This window comes from Toxotes jaculatrix, chromosome 7 (assembly GCF_017976425.1).
Source record: "Toxotes jaculatrix isolate fToxJac2 chromosome 7, fToxJac2.pri, whole genome shotgun sequence".
NCBI classification, from domain to species: domain Eukaryota; kingdom Metazoa; phylum Chordata; class Actinopteri; family Toxotidae; genus Toxotes; species Toxotes jaculatrix.
The window spans coordinates 15063362-15084064 of record NC_054400.1 but is presented as its reverse complement, the minus strand read 5'-3'; the positions used below and the strand labels follow the sequence as shown (position 1 = coordinate 15084064).

The window sequence follows — 20703 nt, the reverse complement described above, 5'->3', positions numbered from 1 at the left end:
AAGTGCGTTTAGTTTCAGGGTGAGGGGTCAAAATGCAACTGATGAGCTTAGGAAATGATTGCATGCAAACAAACTGAGAGCTGTATCATTGTGTGTGTGTGTGTGTGTGTGTGTGTGTGTATTATCATGCTAAAACTGTGAGGGGCTGCAGGGGTGGGTTTTGGGTCACAGCAGGTAGTGGGAATGTGGCACAACAAGTGGGGCTGTGTTTTATGCCGCCAACTCTCCCTCCATCACCCGACCCCCCCCCCCCCCCCCCCCCCCTCCCCTCCCTGAATCTCAGATCTGGTATTCAGCTGACTAACAATAGAAGAGACTCTTTCTTTCTTGAACAATACCCCCACCCCTGCCAGATACCCCCATGACACGCTGACACAAACACACACTCTCCACCTACTCCCTCCAACTCCTTGGACCTAGTGGTCATTAAACTGCCACACACACACACTTCACTCTCTGTCTTTCTTCTTCTAAAGGCTGTGCATTGCCTAACAAGTGAATATAATCTGCCTGTGGTGTGTCTGTGTGTGTGTGTGTGTGTGTGTGTGTGAAAGAGAGAGATGATGGAGGGTGAGGAGAATTAGAGCGAGGAGGCGGGGCTGTCAGCCGAGCTATTCATGTGTGATCAGTAGTACTCCTGAGTGTTTAGACTGTACAGCATCAACAGAGACAGCGAAAGTGAAATGATGAGGAGAGGAGAAGAGAGGAGGGGAGAGGCGGGTTGGTTAAATAATAACTAGTCAGTCATGAGAAGCGGTGCGCTACAGGGCTCCGACATTGAGCCAGACTGTTTGGAGGAGAAGCAGAGGTGAACCGTGAGAGTGGAAAAGGACATACAGAGCATCTGGGATAAGCCTGACATAAACAGACTCGGCTGTTGCCATGGGGGGCTCCCTCAGCCAGCACAGGAAGGGCTCCGTCAGCTCTCCTCGGAAGAAGAGCAGCATGTAAGACGATATTCTTCATTGTTTGTATGTTTGTGTCTCAGTATGCGCTGAAAAGGAAACTTGCGCCGGGAGTGAGACGCTCCAAAATAGCTGAGTGGACGATCAAGTTGATCAATTTCGCCCTTTTGCACTTGAGATTGTGTTGTTTTGTGTGTATGAACTCAGTGATTCTATGTCAGGGTGGGGAAGGCGAGGGCAGTGCTGGGACCTTGATGTTTCCTATAAAGCCAGGACCTTCCCTGTTGGACTGCAAACACATCAGCTGATCAGATGGCACAGCACACAGCCGCTGCTGCTATGCTAGTTTGAATATTATTTAGGTATTCAAATCTAAGGAGAGCTGGAAGAGTAACAGGGCTAGAGAGCTGAGTGGTACAGCTGATGCCATCAGCAGAGAGACTAACGCAATGAGCATGAGCTGATTAGGTCATGCTCCTGAAATTAAGGCAGTTTCCAAACCTTCCTTTCACTGGTATTGACATTTTAGCAGCTGCTTTTGTAGTTACAACAGTAGAAGAGCTAATGCTGCTGCCAGATATTAATTATGCAGCTGTGACCCTAATTCTAAAGTGGTATTTTGGTCATACAAGCTGTTCAGTTTATATCCATCCCATCACTTACCACAGCTTTCTGTTCTGCTCATGCAGGGTGTTTGACATCCTTAAAGTAAGGTGTGATGTATGAACTGCAGCTATCTGGAGCCTTACTCTAGTCAAAATGTAGGGAGAAGGAATGGAGATGTTGTTACCGAGGCATCGTCAGAGCTTAAAAGCACTTAACCGCTGCGCTCACTCTTCCTTTTTTTTTTTTCTCTAATCCTTTGTAACAGAGCGAGTCCTTTCACTTTGTCCTCCCAGTGATGCTTCTGATCTCCTTTTTAAAAAGCTACTGTAAAGCCCTTGAAGCAGATCGCTTTCTCTTGATACACATAAATGCACTTGCTAAGCCGCATTCACTCAGGGATTCAAGTCATTGAGAATAGTGGGAGAAGCAGCACCACCATGTATTGAAGCAGATGTTGTTTTGGAGATGGTAGGGAGATCCATGCTCATTGTTATTTGGGTGCTTTAAAAAAATCTCTCTCTCATCACACAAGCTTACTGTAGTCTTCTGCATACATCTGTGTTTGTGTTAGGGCAGGTGGGGGTTGGGGTCGTCCCTGTGGGAAAACTGGGAAGGCAACCAGTGCCGTGGGATTGCAGCTTTCAAGCTTTTGGTCTAATTTTAGTCAGCCTAATCATCCGTTTTATGTCTGAACTGGAGCAGTCTTGGATGCACAGAGGACTTCCTGTTCTCCAAAACCCCTGAACATCCAAACAGTTCCTCATTTGGGAAAAAGCTGACCTGTATTTGGAGCTCATTTCTTGCCGCAGTGGTACAAATTCAGGCCAGTGTTGGCTGAAAAACTTTTCTTATCTTTAGAGAGGCACGCATTGTGAATACATGAAGACAGGCAGAAAAATTGAGGATATACATTTTAATTATGCATAAGCCTTCACTGACACTGCTTGCCAGCTTGAAAGTGAAACTCACTGTGGAATCATGTTGAAGTTAATGGCTGAAAACCTTAGCTTGTTGTAGATGATGTAGCTATATCTGTGTTTGAATCACAGTTAAACAATGATTTCAATATAGCTAAATGGAAATCTGAATGGAAAATAAATCTTGTGGGCCTGAATATAAAAGGCAAAGAAAATGAAGGGAAATCTCATAAAGAAGAACAGTAGGGGGTGTGTCGTCTCCCAGCTCTCTGTGTTCATATGTGCACAATGTACATGCGTTTTTGTCTGGGAATTGTGTGCTCTTGTATCCCTGTTGTAGTCATGAACAATAGCTCGGTTGGTGTCTGTACATGACTCCTCTCTGGATAACCCCTCCTTTCTTTCTCTCTTGCTGCCTCATTCTTTCTCTTTTTGTTTTATCACTCCACTGTCAGTTAAGTTATCCTAGGGTCCTCTGGGACGGTGAGTGCCTCTGCTCCATTTAGTCTAACTCCGTTCACTCCGTGCTAGTTTTCTGCTCTGATTGCAGCTAATTTGGTGTTCTGTGTTAAAGAGGCAAGGATTTCAATAATGTAAGCACAGTTGTGCTTCCCACTTTGGAGCACCTGTCTCTCTCTGTAAATGCTATCGTTTATTGAGTATTATTTAAGTATAAAAATCAACAAAAGATGGTAAACGTCACCAGTTGTGCTACCCGTCTGTGTGCGAGAGTGTGTGTGGTGTCTATATGCATGTTTTCATAGTGTAATACACTTGTGACCCTTTCCCAAATGGTTGCCATGGTGAAATCAGAGACCCTGTCAGCCCTGTTTAAGCTCCCAAAGGTGATGTCCGATCTGTTCTGCATCTCCCTTGCTCTTTCTCCCTCACATCTATTCTTCCCTCAGCTCATTTTCTCCTCTCTCATCCTGGCACTGTCTGCCAGAACAGGTGGCTGAATCTATTGCTGCTGTTTATGTTATTTTGTTTTATTTTTGTGAGGAATCTGGGTGAGAGTCCAGTAATGACCACTAGATGGAGCTATATCATTGAACAAGCCAACAAATGTGACCCAGCAATATTATTCTGTTCAGAATAGCAGTGAGCCAGCCCTCCCATCTTCTTTTACAGCCTGAAAGATGTTGAGCTCATGTTTATGTCTCAAGTGGGAAAACTTACTGATAAATGCAATACATAATTGCTATAATAATAATCACTAACTCAAGTACTTGCATAACAAAATAGTTTGTTATGCAATTTACAGTACTTCACTGTGAAGGTTCAGATATTGAAGTTTTTAAAGCTTATACTTAAAACGATATTCCACTACAGAAACAGAATTCCCATCTTTTTAAATAACCCCAGTCAGAATGAATCTAAATCTCAGAGGTGTATTGTACTCAATTTTTGAAGATACTTCTTTTTTGACAAAATCTATAACTACCTGTAGGACAGGCATGGTTATCCTTTGTAGTCGTTTCAACTTAGACACGCGACCAGAAACTCAAATATTGTATACACTGACACTGACATGTTTATTGCATTACTGACATTTGCTCCGTGTAAATGTCGAGCAAACAAGAAACATTTGAGGACATCACTTGGTACATACATTCGAATATAACCTCTAATTGAAACAAGAGTAGAGCTAAGTCTAAAATTAAAAGAATGAAAGCTGTAATTATATCCCGCAATTTGAAAATGTTGGACAGACAGCATGCTGGCAGCTGTGTTATTCTAAGCTGTCCTGGGGATAAAAATGTAAATTTTTGAGGAGGTCGTGATGACATTGAAAATCAAAAGGGTTCATCGCCTCGGTGGCTTGAATGTGCTCAAGAAATTTCATCAGCTACAGCTTAACTTTATTGTCCCCTGAGAGAAAATTTGTCTTGCTGTCAGATGAAACACAGAACACACAAATACTTAAACATAAAAAACATAAACATATAATAAAAGCCCATCAGATTATGATTTCTGATCAAGAGGAAGATTTTTCCTGATAGTGACACTGGAGCAAAAAAACAGGGCGACCAAAAACATTAGTATTCATCATCCAGGGACAAAGAACATTCATAGCAAATTTAATGGAAACCCAGCCATTAATTTTTAACATACTGCATAATGGAAGTGTTTGATGGTGAAGGTGCAGGCTGTTTGACCTTCTGTCATCATGTAGGGGAATGAGAGCAGAGATAAACAGTCTGTGATAGCTGAGAAGCTTCTGTAATTCACACACACACACACACACACACACACACACACACACACACACACACACACACACACACACACACACACACACAGAGTAATTTCATCCAGTATCACTTCACCGCTGTTGTGGCTCACAGACATGTTTATCATTGCCGATTTATTCTTAGCTCATAACCACATGTGTTGCCATCAGTCAAAATGTAATTGATGATTAAGGTTGTGCATTCTTGGTGGATTAACCAACAGCAAACAGCCACAATAGCTGTGGTTCAGTGCGTGTGGTGTAGTGCATCTATTTATCTACCATACTAGTCTCTGTGTGTGTGCTAAGATGACGGCACTAGATCACATAGGGTGTATGTATGTGTGGGTTTCGCCACTGTTACTCAGTGTGCTATTTGTGGTTTCAAGGTATTACATAAGAGCTGATTCTTTTCCCTCTTACTGTTTTCCTTCTACTTCACTGCCAGAGAGAGCCAGGGATATTCCCACTCTGTCCATCTCTGCATGTTGTCTCCCTGTTTGTGTAAACACACGTGTTTTGTGTGTGTTTTTGTGTGTCCAAAGGCGAGTTTACAGCTTCAAGGTGTCGCGGAGTAAACTGTTTGTAGAACAAAGGATGTCCATTACGTCTGAGTGCGCTGCTTGAGGGGCTTTGTTAGCTTAAGGCAGATCTTGTCCTCTGCAAGACGGACAGGTTTGTCTACTCAGCTGTTCCTGACTGACAGATAAAGAGACAAAGGAGGGGAAGGAGACAATGTAAGGAATGTCAAAGAAACACAAACAAATGTTTAAGATTCCGGTCCTGCCCAGAAACTCACTTTCTTTCCCCTTCCCTTTGATTTCCAAAATATTCTCATCCTTATTATCTCCCCATCTTCCTCTCCCCCCAATTTTAATTGATGCTGTTTTCCATCTGTCATTCCTCTAATTTGCTCCATTTTTCTATCCAGCCATCACAGATTGAACAGGGGCCTCTTTCTCTGTGTTCACCAGTGTGTGACATTATTTGCGAGTGTGTACGTGCATGTTTTCTCATCAATCTGGCTGTGTGTCCCTGTAGACCAGCTCAGTGTGATCAGTTTTAGAGCTTCTGCCTTTCCTTCCATGTGTCTCACGTGTGAGCAGCAAGCAGCAGGAGAGGTACCTCAAAGTGCAAGTAAAAAGAAAAGCATCTCTGCTCCTTCCCTTTTCTTTCCCCGTTCACCTTTGTTCACAGTGGCTGCACCATCCTCTTGCTATTAGATTAGTCACGGTCTATGTTTTTACAAAGAACACATCTCATCTGGCCTAGATACCCTGTGTGTGTGTGTGAGGGAGATGTATAAATGTGCAAGCCTGGACTTAAAGTTACATAAGCCGTCCACGAACGGCCTCAGAGGCACACATGTGAGAGTGTATGTGGGTGATGTGTGTGTGAGCAGCGATAAAAGCTTTCATCCAAATGACTTTTCTGTCAGTCTGTTGTTTTGTTCAATCTAGGTTCGCTTTATTGATTTGTTTGCTTTCTGGCCTGGATATTTTCAGTCAACATTAGGTCCTCTGTCGGTTTGATCACACATCATGACATTAACGCATGGATTTTATCTGTCTGTGGCAGTTATACATATAATGGGTACTACTGTTAGTCCTTGCTGAAAATATCTAATTGAATTGCTCTTGTTTCCTCTTATTCATCCGGGGGGGACAAAAAAAGCTCCTTTTCGGCAAAGGACTGTGTCACAATCACAGTTATCCACTGTCTCTGCTGGGAGCTGCCATGTAAACAAACCATTAACAACTCAAATTACTTTCAGATTACCCTTCAAACTCACAGTGGGCTGCTCAGTCATGTCAGCAATAGCTCAGTTGCTTAATTTGCAAGAAAATTCCTTCAGTCTGGTTTAATAAATGGTTTCTTGTTTCAAAGCAAACATGCTTCTAAAAGATGTAATATATCTGTAACGTGGTCAAAATGCAAATATCAAGGGCTTTACTGCATTACAATTTATAGTTTTAAGCAAAAATGGAGGGTGTAATTTTATTAAACTAGCTTTATTGGAAGGCATATTTTCAGAAATGTAGGATATTGCAGTGCTATGAGTTCAGCATACACTATAAGCTTTATCTCAGATCCAAACTCAGCTCCTTTAAATATACTGTATTCCCTGTTAATTTATTCCCTTTCTTCTCCTGACTGCTTTTCATCTCTTCTTTGGAGACACGAACATCTGGTAGTTTCTCAGACACAGACAAACCAGAGTCTTCTTTGCCTCTTAAAACAGGAAGCATTTCCTCTCTCTCCCCCCTGTCGTCCCTCACAATCAGCAAACCCTCAAAGAATCAGGGAGGGGAGAGGCAAACTCCTGAGAGCAAGCGAGCGAGTTAGCAAACATGCAGGAGCAGGGCGAGACGCTGTCTGTTAACCAGCTGATCATCCGCCCAGACAGAGAACACAGAGGGGAGAACGGAGAGGGAGGGCAGCAGAGAGAGGAGTGACTACTGATGCTCCAGTAATGTGTGAGTCAGTGCTGTGGAGAGCAGAGAGGCAACAGACACAGCAGCAGCAGCAGCAGCGTGAGACACGTTTCACTCTCACGAGTGCCAACAACGCAGAAGAGCAGGATGGGAAAGCTGAGCGGCTGAGCAAGAGGAGGAAGTGAAACAACCATATAGACAGCAAGAAGTGAGGGAGAGAAGTAAGACGACAGGTCGACGGCTCCTTTTTTGACAACCGCCTTTCTTTGCTGTTGAAAGACTGACTGTGGAAGATCACTGACTTGCCCTTTTGATTGACAGATCAGTCTAAACTGATCCACGGAAAGAGAAAGGTGGCATCAGGTTTAGGACTCGACGTAGTGCAGGGATGTCCTGGTTGTCTCCGGTCCAGTGGGCCAAATGGACATGGTCAGCAGTGACTGGGGGTGCGGGAGATGATGGGCAGCCCAGAGCGAAGGATGACGGAGAGGACAAGTAAGAGGACAGATGTTTCTGTGTGTGTGTGTGTGTGTGTGTGTGTGTGTGTGTGTGTGTGTGTGTGTGTGTGTGTGTGTGTGTGTGAGTGAGAGAGAGAGGGATACGCTGGTTTAAAGGTGGATCTTATTTTATAAGAAATAAAATCAGAAGGAATAGCTTCATGATAGTGTTTGGACTCTTGTAGATTGATTGCGTGTGTGTGGGTGTTTGTGTGATGACTGCAGATTCCCCTGAGTCATACTGACAGGTGGTGGATATACACACACACACACACAGACAAATTGATTGATACTGTGGTATAATAATCAGATTCTTTCCTATGCTGTGGATCTCAGCGGCTGGGTCAGGCTGCTGTCATTGGCTAAAAACAGATCCTTAGTCAAAATACAGACACTCAAAGTACTGCTTTGTCAGTCCCTGCTTTGTGTGCACCATCTTGTGTCACCAAATGCTGAGGATCTTACTGTCTCTGTCTGTTTTCGTGTGTGTTTAAGTGTGTGTGTGTGTGTGTGTGTGTGTGTGTGTGAAGGCTGTTTGGCAGTTGGGGAACAGTTGCTAAAAGTTGGGGGCAGGGGAAAAAAAGCCACCGTTTCCAAAGCTTTTGATTTTTTTTTTTTCTGTCCATTTCTAGTTTCTAAGTAACCAATCCAAGATCGCAGCCACTGGGGCCATCTCTGGGACGTGATTCAGTGTGTGTGTGTGTGTGTGTGTGTGTGTGTGCTGGATGGGGGGTGGGTATGTATATTAGGATTAGCTCTGGGTGGTGGTGTTGTATAGAGCTCCTGAGTGTGTGAATGTTTGTGTGAACTGGTATCAGAGATGGAGTGTGGTTGGGTATTGGCACTGTGAGCTTTGTTCCCTCTTGTGCTGTTTTTCATTAGAGTGTGGACTTTTTTGATGTGCGTTCAAGTGGCTGGGAACGGGTACTCACACACAAACACACACACACACCCACCCTCATGAACTCTCACTCTCTCTGTCTCTCCCTTCCTTTTTGTCTCTCCACAGTTTGGAAATAAATTTGGGCTGGGTGTCTAGGCAGCTGACACAGCAGACCAAAAGACTGTGTGTTTGTGTGTGTCTGTGCGTGAATGAGTGTTGTGGGACAGAGTGTGTCCTTATTGAGTGGCAAAGGATGCAGGTGGCCTTGTAGGGCTTCACTTCCTCCCCTCTCCCTTCCTCTGACTTCCTTTAAAATAAAAGCAGCTTGTTTTATTTTAAGCTGCTTTGAACTCTGAAATCTATTGTTTTCATGTCACTTTAAGAAAACAGAAGATTGATATTGGAAAGCTGGTGCTTATTTGTTAGAGTGAATTTGACACTGCAACAGTCACAGTCGGGGCTTTTATTGTTAGCCTATGTGTGCATCATTTAATAGCGGTTTGTAGCATTTATAGGTTATTTAGACTGATCAACATTTTCAATGCCTCTCTGTTCTCGGGGACAGTAGACTGCTGTTTGAGAAGCATTCCTATAGCCCTAAACCCAGCTATGCCGTTTGTTTTATCACATGCTCCAGATCACTGTATGAGAACAGTAATTTCTTCTCCATGTCAGGACATTTTTGATTGGACATTTGATATTTCATATTTAGTTCCAGATACAACATATATAGTTGCCAAATGCTCAAACTCAGCTGTAGCTCTGATTTCTTTCTTGCAGTCTCTTTATCTCTTTCACTGCCTATATCTCTGCTTTTTGCTGGTAACATTTTGTTAAATATCACTTAGATTACAGGCAGAAATAAACCTGTTTCTTCCTCTCTCTCTTTCTCCCCACAGTTCAGACTCGGAGGGAACCTTTGAGACTCCAGAGGCCGAGTCTCCAGGTGTTGTGAAGCTACTGGGCCAACTGGACAACTCCAACCACACAGGTGAGATTGCTCAGGATGATCCAGGGCCCTTACGCTGGTCAGTACTTTTGTGGTACCAGGGCTGCCCACTCTGGTTGAATTGTTTATCGGTCTTTACCTCATAGATTCAGATCGGGACTGGAAGTGAGGGTAGGCAGCTAAACATAGAGAAAAACTTGAACTCCGCTTGCACTGGATGAACAGCAGCCGCCTCCTGTTTTGTACTGTAAAGCAGTCTAGCAGATTTTGGCAGATTTGAGTTAAGGGGTTGGTTCATGCAAATTTTAAACAAAAAAAATTCTCTCTCTTACCTCCAGTCAAAACTATCATACAGATAGTTTTAGCTTAATTTGCCCAGTTTTTGAGATATCTCTCTTAAAAATGAGGGTTAGGGCTAGTGTTTTTTCTGTTATTGCAGGAAATTTTGTTTTGTTGATGCAATATTACCTTGTGTAATTCAATATTTTGACCCCAGTGTTACCAGGCCTGCTACAGATCTTGGATCAGCATACTGTCATCTGCCAGGATTGTTTGTTTTTAGAAATGAAAATTAGCTCTCTCCAGTTAGACACAGACTTGTGATAGCTGTCTGTTTGAAGCTGCCAAAGAGGCCCCCTAGTGTCCAAGTCCCCTTCCTCACCCCCCTCGCATTCAGCTGTCCTGCTTTCACCCGCACAAGCATGAATACCACACGTTACCATGGTAATAGATCATCTGGAGTGCCTTTTCGGTGCTGAAACCACCATTATATCAGTAATGTTTACAAACGCAGTTTCTTCATCCATCTCCATCTTAGGGATTGACTTTGACATGTACTGAATATGTATTAGGGTAAAATTTGTCTGCATAGTGTTGATGTCTCAGCTGCTTGAAATCAGACATGTTTTGACCACAACGTTTGGGATGCTGTGCCAGATAATAACGGGGAGATTGATGTGTTTGATATTGAATCTAGTTTGCAGACAATAACAGTCTCCTTTTCGTGCAATAACAGTCACATGGTCAGTGCAAAATGTGGGTTAGTTTCATAAATAAAAGATCGACTGTGTGGAGAAACTGATAGTCTGGTTCCATATAATTAGACTCAAACAGCTCAGGCTGGAATCGCTGCCTGTTCATGGGAACAAGCACATGCCACAATCTAATTGTATGTAGTGCTGAACCAGGAAGAAACCTAAGACTGCAGTGTGCCTACCTATACACTGTATGTTTTTTTTTTTTCTCACTGTCTCTCGCTATAACTTCCCCTTCTGTCTGCTTTTCCTCTTTTTCGTTGGGTTGTGAAACTGTAATAAAACATGATGTTGTTTTTGTTGCTAGGCCACGTGGTGGTGTGTACTCTCAGTGACTGGGTGTGGTTCCTCTACATCTGTTCCTCGTCTCCAAAGGGCGTGTGTGCAGTTCGTCTGAAAGTACCTAGATTTTAAGCGGAAGCTTAGCTAAATTTACATTAATTGACTGTATGTTGTAAGAGGTCACACATTAGCCTTTGTTCATGACAAACGATGTGAGAAGCCGTCACCCACCCAATGTGAAACCACAGTGACTTCATTCATGTTATGCATGTTGAGGAGAAATTCAGAAAAATACAGGGGAGGTTCTTGACGGTTTATTATTGTATGTTGCTGTGTGAGTTCTTGTGGATCCATTTTTCAGTAACAGGGCATCCTGTGTTCCAGCATCAGTGTGACTCAACAGGGACTGGTCTGCTGCTGTGGTCGTTAGCTGGCTGCTAACGGGATGTGTGAGGACACAGGATGTGAAGGGCTCTGAGAGGAAGCCTGCAGCCATTTTAAGTGTTCTAACAGGAGAAGGAGAGTTTGTTGCGTCAAGGCTAAAATCCCTGAGTGACACATAAAATCATTAAGTAGCCACAAGATTGGGATGTTTATACCCAGATGATAGAAACACTAGAGGAGGGAGTGAGATCTGTTTACTCCAGGTCAGCCCTGGAGTGGTTCTTCTACTTCACTGTTTGGTTCACTCTCACTGCTCTTATATTACCAACATGCTAAGCTCTGTGTCACCAGTAGGTTTCCAAGATGTCTCTAAGAGTTGGTTGTTCCTTGCTCCAGGCATAAAATTAAAAAAAGAAAATTATGCTTTTGAGGTTGAGGCTCTGGATCTGTGTACAGCTCAAGACCCACTTGTTTAGACTTACTGTTCTGAAATTTTTACTTATTTTATTTTACTCTTTTTATTCTTCTTAAGTCTGCATCATATGTCTCTTGCCTTATTTTTGAATTGCCTAGCACTCTGTGACATTCTGCTCTGATAAGGTGATACATAAACATCATTAGTCATGTTTCTTCTCTTTTCACAGTTCTTCCTGATGTTACAAACCACTTTCTGGACAAGAACTCTAACCAGGATGATGGTACACTTTCATTCCAAGAGGCTGATTCCCTGAACAACCTCACCAGCTCCTCACCTAACAACAACAGCTTCAGTTTGGATCAGAACCTTAATTTGACCCTAAGCACCAAACCCAGTCCAGGAGAGGGCCTCTCCCCGTCCACACCTCAGCCTCAGTCTCAAGCTCTCCGGCCCCCGTCGCTATCCGTCATCTCCCCACTGAACAAACCCGACCCTACAGAAGTGGATGACGAGGCACCGGTGACGTCCGACTCCAGCCCAGACTCAAACTTGATCCCCGGTCATGACATTTGTGTGGACCCTGATTTGCTCAATGGCAACATGAACTCTGACACTGTGCTGTCAAACACTAAACTGACCTGTGAGACCAGCGACACCACAATCAAGTGAGTAGAACATTATAGACAAACATGCACAAGGGCCATTCCTCTCCAGTCATCAATCATAATCATCCTCTTTCCAGCTAGTGGCTGCATTTACTGAACTAATGTGACTCCCAGATTTTCTAGCTGAAAAGAAGGCTTCCCTCTTTTATGGCTGTAGGGAACCGTAGTGAATGCCTGCTATTGTACACAGTGAACATGACGGGATCAAAGTGTTCTCATTTAAAAAAAAACTATGACCTGTTCTCTCAGTTGTTCAGTCAGCCGTTGTTTCTCTCCTGCATCCATTCACTCCTCACCAGCATTATTATAGTTTTTACTGTTTTTATTTCTGTTGTTTTTATTTCCGAATTTGTGTTCACTTTCATTTTGGTTTCGAATTTGCTTGAATTCTTCCATAGATGCTGATTTTGGGCAGTTTTTCAGTGTTCACAGCTGGATGATATATTTTTAAGAACTGCTTAGTGTTTGCTGGCAGAAGATGTTCTTTGAATGGTAAAGAGAAGTCAAAGTGTCAAACAGTGCCCTCTTGTGGTGCGTTTCTGTAACCGTTCTACTAAACAAGACTCACCATTCACATCTCTATTATTTCCACTGACCAGGATCAGCACTGAACAACAAACTGTAATTCTTGTTGTTAGAACAACCATTGCTGCAAATGGCATCACTGTCCCCATATTACAGTATGCACCGAGATTAGATTTATTTCTTTATGTGTATTTATATTTTCAGGCTAAAAATGTGACTTGACGTGGGCAATGTATTACAAGTACAGGACCAGGGTATTTGAATTACATATGTAATGGATTAATCTTCTAGGCCAGTATACTGTATATATGGTCAATTATTATTTTCTCATTATTTAACATATTGTCCATATTTCAGTCTCCAGATAAAGGTCAGTTTCTCTATACAGTTCATGTTGTTGACAGTTGCAGTCCAGTTGTCCTTTGTTGGAGGGTTTGCTTGCAATCATTTCTGTGGGATTGCTCTCTTTCTTCTGTCAGAAATACTTACTCAGATATTCAGCCTGAGCTGTATGTTTGTCTGGGACTTTGCAAAGATAATAATGTAACTCAAGGGCACTCAACCTTAATTCCAAATTTTTTCAGTATCTCTTGTCAATATGAAAAAATTGAAGGAGGCTCCCAGAGAATAATTTATATTTAGCTTTAAAAGTATTTTAATATATTACTTAAATTAGTTTAGTTTTTGGAGATTTTAAATTCACGTAGGTTTCAATATTTTATTTCACAGTTTTGCTTTCCATTTCAACTGAAAATTCTCACCTCTCTAGTTTTAGTCTTGATTTTATGTTTACTAAACTATAATAACCCTGCACTCACCTTCTGTTTAACCTAATCCCTGTCCCGTCCTCTCCTGTGTCTTTCCTTCCTTTTCCTTACAAACCCGTCATTCTGTTTCCCCTTCTCTCTGTGTGGCATCAGGACTGCTGAGCAAGTCCATTTCCTCTGTGTTCTGTTGTAAGTACTGTATAGCTGTATGTGCAGACGTGTGTGTTTTTCTAATTTGCCGCTCTGAATACATGTCCAACTCTAGGCTCCCTCCACAGCCTGCTGTGTCATCCACTTGACCTAAATTTCCCTTCGATCACAAAGTGAAAGTGTGTGTGTGTGGGGGGGGTGAAGAATAGATTTAGAAAGTGGAGGAGTGTTAGTGGAAACCTTGTGATTTCCTCTAATGCTCTGTGCAACTGTTCTTGCTCTTATTACAAGTTGTACTTCATTGTTAATCTGCTTTTTCTTCTGCGTAATTCAGCACTTTTAGCAGAGCATGTAAGCTCAGCGCGCGCACACAGAGCAAAGCAATGAGGTCTGGCTGTGAGGCTTTCTGTCTCTCCTGCTTGTTTTTCTCATCAGTACATCGTCCCACATATACCCACATACAGAGATATGATCTGTTTTGTGTTAACACCGATGTTCTCATGATGACCTTCGTTCTCAGGAACTCCTGTAAAGTGAAGCAGAACCAGTTGATGCAAAAGGACTTCGGTGAACAGGTAAGAATCAATAATGTGCATACTGCTCAGTTTTTGGTTTTTAGCAACATCTGACTCATGTGGTTCCATTAGCTCTTGAAAAACTACATGCAGTCAGTGCAGTTGAGTATGTTTTCTGCAGCTGAAGGATGACCATCATGGAGGGCACGCCACAGACGAGGAGAAACTGGCGAGCAGTGTCAAACCAGACAAGGACCAAAGCAGTGAGTAGAAGGACTAATGAATACTGATTTGAACGTTGTGTTCATAATGTCTACAATTTTGAGAACCACCCAGTTAGAGTGTACACTGATACAGTTGTGAATAACTCAGTTGTTACTCAGCTCAGTGAGGGACTCTCATGTACAGAGATCAGATAACTGGATGTTAAAGTTTAGACAGAGTGCTTTAGCTTCCCTCAGGGCAAACAATCAGCCATGCTCGATCAATACTGGACAGTGAGAAGGTCATCTTTGCCTTACTGTTACAGAACCACACAACATTAATCATTAACTTCACATATGATTTTGTGCCGCAGTGAAACTTGTGACTTTGTGAGTCATGAGCAAACAGACAGTACAACAATACAGAATCTTTCCCCCTGCTGTGTCTGTTTGAGCAGAGCTGTGCTGGTGTGATAAAACATCAGATTGTACGATCACACAGATGCCTTCAGGCCACATGTGACACAGCTTCAGTTACAGACCGGTCTGACATCAGAAGGCCTCAGTGTTGCAGATGCCACATAACGAACCATCACTGCATCAAGTGCAGTAGTCTGTGGATTTATTGTTTCTAAAGGTCCAGTGGGTTTTTATTGTGGAATATATTTTTTCTGACTTAGCAGGAAAGACAAGTCTCAAAGATTTACTGAGCTGATATTTATTTGGCTCTTAGTATAAACACACCATAGACTCACAGAAATGTATGCAATTGCAAGAAGAAGTGGTCTCCTACTTTTATAAATAATCCTGCAACAACTGTCTGAAGTAGTAATTTGAGCTCATCTTCAGTTAAGTCTGTATGAACTGCCAGTAGGTTGGGATAAACTCAGGACAAAAGATTAAAGACATTAATCTTAAAAATTGAAGACTTCAGTAGTTCAGCAAGTACTGAAATACCGCTCACCACTACAGCCTTACCAAAATATATTACATACAGTTAGTCATGAGAATACTTGTATCATATTGGAAACAAGTGATGCCATCTCGTTCCAGTGGCAGTAAAATTCAATTTTACAAAAAATTTGGGGAGATTTTATAAGATTTACCTCTTGTGTGCTGCCACCTGCTTATTATGTTTATGAACTATATTATAGCATTAATAAGACCAAATCCCTCCTAACATGAGTCTGTTTTTTCTTCTAGTCAAAGACTGCCATGTGACATCCAAACCTGAGGAGTCAGACTGCTGCTCTGTGGTGAGGAATTATCACATTTGACCATTTAAGCAATTTTCTCTACATCTGCTGTACCAGGCCCACATGTACAGTGTATTTAATCATCATCAGAGCGGTATGTTATCATACCTACTGTATCAGATTTAGACTACGAGCGCACCTGCAATGATGATGTCATCATATACCACTAGGTGGGGCTGAAGTGCTCGTTTATTGGTCAGACCGAACTGTCGCCACCATCACCAGAGAAAAAACAGCTATGACAAGTCCAGACGTGTCTTAGTGTTACATGTCCTCGAGCGGTACCAGAGGCAAATTCAGATGAATTGAATGGGAGACATTTACACAGTAAATGAGTAATTGTGCAAGTAAAGTTGTGTGTTGTGATTTAAAGATGTGACTAAATAAGAGATTATGTACAAAGCTGCGGCATGACCGCCTGTCTGATATGATGACTGCAGTGTGCCGTAGGACAGCAGGAGGTACTTAGTGTCTGCCACCATGTTCGTCTACTCAGGTGACAGATGGATTTAGATTATCATTCAGGAGATTAGAATATGACTGTCATAATCCAGGGAAGGACAAAATGAGAGAGGAGAGGGACAAACGGGGGAGGAGAAGAAGAAAACCGATTGAAAGGCAAGATGGTTATGAGGGAGAAAAGTCCAATAGACTAAAGAAGTAACAATAAGAGAGAGGATCAGAGGGAAGGAAAGGACATGCGTACAGAGACAGAGAGAAAGATTAAATATTCAGTATAAAATATCAGAAACAAAAAATATAACTTTTTTCTATAGTTTATTGATTTTATTTTTGAATATAAGAAAGTATACTGCCATGAATATGTTATAAATTCTTGAAAAGTTTAGGAGGGCTTATCCCCCCATTGCATTACTGGATGTACAAAAAAACATAGATGTAGGAGCACATGACTGATTCCCTTCTGCCCTCAGCAGTACGAGGACACGTGCAAACTGAAGAACAAGTCAAGGGGAAGTGAGATGCAGAAAACAGGAAGTCAGGTCCTGGATTCCATCTGCATCAGTGAGGCAGAAAAAGAGGCCGTTCTCACTCTCATTAGAGAGGAGGTACACAATTTTATCACACTCATCCAACATGAAACATGTGTTTGTCGTTTAGGTATTGGGCATGGTTTCATTTCTATGCACAGTTCTGCTCACAGTCAGCGTCTCATTTCAGATCATCACTAAAGAAGTGGAAGCCAACGACTGGAAGAAAAAGTACGAGGACTGCAGACAAGAAGTCAGTGAGATGAGGTTAGAAAACATGCTGGTGCACGTTTTTTTTTATTTACCCAGTGATCATAAAGAAGTGACCGTCACTGACTTTGAGGGTACTGTGAGATTTGGACACACAAAAACATCAGACACAGCTGAGAGTGTGTGGTTTAGTGGAGATGTTACTCCCATCACATTTTTGTATCTACCACTTAAGATTTTTTTTTTTTTTTTGATGATAGGGGTGGAACTATCAGTGCAATGGTGTCAGTGTTATCTTTGAAAACCACTAGTCTGTTTCTCGGTTTCATTAAGAACCATCATATGTTTTGTCGTATTACAGGAAGATTGTTGCAGAATACGAGAAGACAATTGCTCAAATGATCGGTGAGTAGAAATATCGAAAGATAAAATCTAACAAAACCTTTGAACTGTGTTGTCAGGAGTACATTTTTCATGCAATCACACATTTCGCTGTTTCAGTCACTGTTACTAGGCTGAATACAATAAATAAGTTATTTAGCAGTTCACAATAATGTCTTCTTCTTCACTGCTCTCAGAGGATGAGCAGCGCAACAGCTTGAGCTCCCAGAAGGCTTTGCATGCTGTGACGATGGAGAAGGAAGCCGCCCTGGCAGATCTGAACTCCGTGGAGCGCTCTCTCTCTGACGTGTTTCGGCGTTATGAAAATATGAAGAGCACCCTGGAGGGCTTCAAGAAAGTAAGGGGTTGTAGGACAAGCTCATGTCTAGATAATTACTAATGGAAAGTGTCAGTTTCAAGTGCTGAGATGATCAGCTGATAGTGGCACAAACTGGAGGGTCTCTAAGAAGATTAAGGTCAGAATATGGTTGGAAGGTATCCTGTGATTAGGGACAGCGGTCACCAGGAAGTGAGAGTAACAAGGGTTTAAATTGAAGGTCACTGGAGAAATCTGGCCCTCAAACACTGTTCTCTCCCTCAACAAATACCACACAAAAGCCCCCATTAAAGTAGTTTATGACCAAATGTTGACCCCCGGTTGACTCACAGCTGGTTTGGAGCAGCTGCTTATGGGGAAACAGACAGCTGTGGTGAATATGTTGGGCAGCTTTCAGCAGTGAATGTGTGTAACTGCAGGAATTCAGAAGGATTAGAAAGAAAAGAGCCTACAGTGTCTAGAAAAATATATCCACGAATACAGAAAGGTTAAAGGAACTGATGAATATAAGAATATTGTAAGGATATATAAGGGTCTGAGGGTGATGGATAAATAACGCAGTGGCTAATCTCTGTTTCATCAAACAGAATGAAGAGGTCCTTAAGAAGTGTGCTCAGGAGTATCTCACCAGAGTCAAACAGGAGGAGCAGAGATACCAGACTCTTAAACTCCATGCTGAGGAGAAACTGGACAAGTATGTAGAGACTGAAAGGAAGTAATTTATAACAAACTAATTACTTTTACAGGTTTGAGATCCTGTTATATAAAACGTCTGATTAACTTCATTCCACGTCTCACTCAGGGCCAATGAGGAGATCGCTCAGGTGCGTGTGAAGGCGAGCTCAGAGAGCATGGCGCTGACCGCCAGCCTGAGGAAGGAGCAGATGAAGAATGAGTCTCTTGAACAAGCCCTGCAGCAGAAGGTCAGAGGCATCCTCATCTTTCTGCACGCTAGTTCTTAATGAAACTTACAGCTTAGTACATAATATGGCATATTTAGTATCTTTTTTTTTACACTGTATTTATTTTTGTGCTGTGATTTAATATATAGAGATGTATTAAATGTACGTATTCATCCTTTTTGTTGTGTTGTCGTAGAATCAAGAAATCGAGGAACTCACAAAGATCTGTGATGAACTGATTGCCAAAATGGGAAAAATAGACTGAGAGGCCCTTCCTGTGAATCAGCGACTGCCGTTCCTCTGGTCCTGCTTACAGTGACGCCCCATGCATGTCCCCAGCCACAAAGCAGCTCTTATACCCTGTGCCAGCCCTGCATCTCAGAGACTGCTTATGTACAAATGTCTAAAGTAACTTCCTATAAACTTCTATTGCACTACTTGTGACCAGAATCAAGAAGGTTCTAGAAATACTAATTATTGTTGAGACGTTGTTATATTTGGTCGCTTTGTTTTGTTTGCATTTATTGCCCGTTATGAGGCCATCTGGACCCCTTGTACTTTCGTCCATCATGCCAGCGAACAACAACCTGCTTGTGACTCAACTTAAGTTCCCAGCAGCTTAACGGCTAAATTCCTGCAGGATGACATCAGATTTAATGCAGGCTGGGATTGTTTTGGAGTTTCATTTTCAGTGCTTATGCTTTGATTGACATTTGATAAGGATTGTTTAAAAGCAACAATCCATAAAATGTATTTTTCTATGACATGAACAAGGATTTTAGTCTGAGAGAGGGAAGCTCAGGGGTATGGTGTAGGGCAGAATGAGGTCAGGGTTAAAGTGAAGCTGCACAAGAGCTGAAGCAAAGGATTTAGGGTTGTTTAAGGGAGTGCATTAGTCCTCAGGGGACTTGGGTTGTTAAGGAGTGACACTGCAAGCAGAAGAGTCAGGACCACATTTCAGTGAAATTAAAGCAGCAAATAATTCACAGTATTTGCTTTACCTGATTTACAGTACCACAAAGTTGAGATTCTAGGCAATTCAAGTAGCTGCAGAATGTTTATCATTCACAGAGACGTATAATGATCCGACAATCAGGGACTTTTCTGTGTAAACTTTGTGCATTGTCTTATCTGATCCACAAAGTCAATACAGAGACAACTTTATCCTTCACCACTGGTCCCTTTCTTGTGTTAAGAATCCTGAACAACTGGAAAAAGTTCAAACATAATGACACTATATTTTAGTTGAAGATATTACTATTAGCCAGTGGTGCAATATGTCAACATTTTTTAAAACCATCACTCAGTCACAGACTGTCCACTAATCACATTTACTTACTTACCACAAAGGAAACTAAGAGTTTGACGTCTTTGTGAGAAGTTTCTTTTTTCTGTTGCTTACTTGTGACAAAGATATGAGCTCTCATTCCTGTATTTGCAGTGCTGCACTAGTTATTCAACAGATCAGTTTTTTTGCATGTTTATTTTCTTGGCTTCACATTTCTCAGGATTCAGATTGTCTTCTTAACACACCAGTAACACTAAGTTGTGTTCAGCACAGTGCTTTAGTAATGACTGGGAGGTTGTGACGTAACTGCGTATTAGATAAATTATTTCAGAGCTGGTGTCAATGTGATACCTGGGTATTGGTTCTGATTTTAAAAAAACCTTTTCAAAACTTGCCTTTTTCTACAAAAAAACATTTGTTTCCAACAACATCAGTGTTTACTGAAGGCATAACACAAAACACTATTTACCTCAATATAATACAGTATATTATTTGCAAAGCTATAATCAGGGAACGTTTTGGTTAAAGAAAGTGAAACAAGACTGAAAATCTGACTAAACATTAAGTTCTAATTTTAGATACTTCACTGGTTTCAATACTCAGTTCTGTGGATTCAGTCACTATTGAAAAAGTTTTAATATCTGATTGCCAGCCTCTTAACCACCATGTAAATCCACTTATGACACAAACCCACACTGGTATGCCACAGTTTGTGCCATTCTAAGGTCACGTCAGCTGGTTTGTCTTTGTTTTATGAACTATTGTTTTAGCGCCTTTCTTGAGTTATTGTTTGTATTTGTAAATTAGAAATAGCCATCTCACACTTGTGTTGGCTCATTGAGGACTAACAGTGAGGGTGTTGTACATTTGCCTGAATAAACATAAATATAATTTGTCTTACCTTAAGTTTTCACTCGTGTGTGTTCAGTTGTGATTACCTTCATATGCAGCTGATATGGCAGCTTTCCTGAC

General features: G+C 41.8%; 1 protein-coding gene across 6 annotated transcripts; it reads left to right on the top strand.

Moving 5' to 3' along the window:
* The first annotated feature begins 769 nt into the window (after positions 1-769).
* LOC121184200 (transforming acidic coiled-coil-containing protein 1-like) lies at positions 770-20631 on the top strand. 6 transcript variants are annotated; one of them, XM_041041702.1, is made up of 14 exons: positions 7126-7317; positions 7418-7591; positions 9376-9467; positions 11770-12208; positions 14171-14225; positions 14347-14428; positions 15572-15624; positions 16557-16691; positions 16804-16880; positions 17185-17228; positions 17402-17562; positions 18129-18235; positions 18344-18464; positions 18640-20631. In XM_041041702.1, exons 2-14 carry the CDS (start codon positions 7485-7487, stop codon positions 18706-18708), a joined length of 1542 nt encoding a protein of 513 aa, XP_040897636.1. In that variant the 5' UTR covers positions 7126-7317; positions 7418-7484; the 3' UTR covers positions 18709-20631. The 6 variants fall into 6 exon arrangements, with proteins under 6 accessions (XP_040897640.1, XP_040897641.1, XP_040897636.1 ...); XM_041041703.1 differs by having other exon boundaries at positions 7126-7329; XM_041041706.1 differs by lacking the exons at positions 7126-7317; positions 7418-7591 and adding an exon at positions 770-947.
* Positions 20632-20703: the final 72 nt, after the last annotated feature.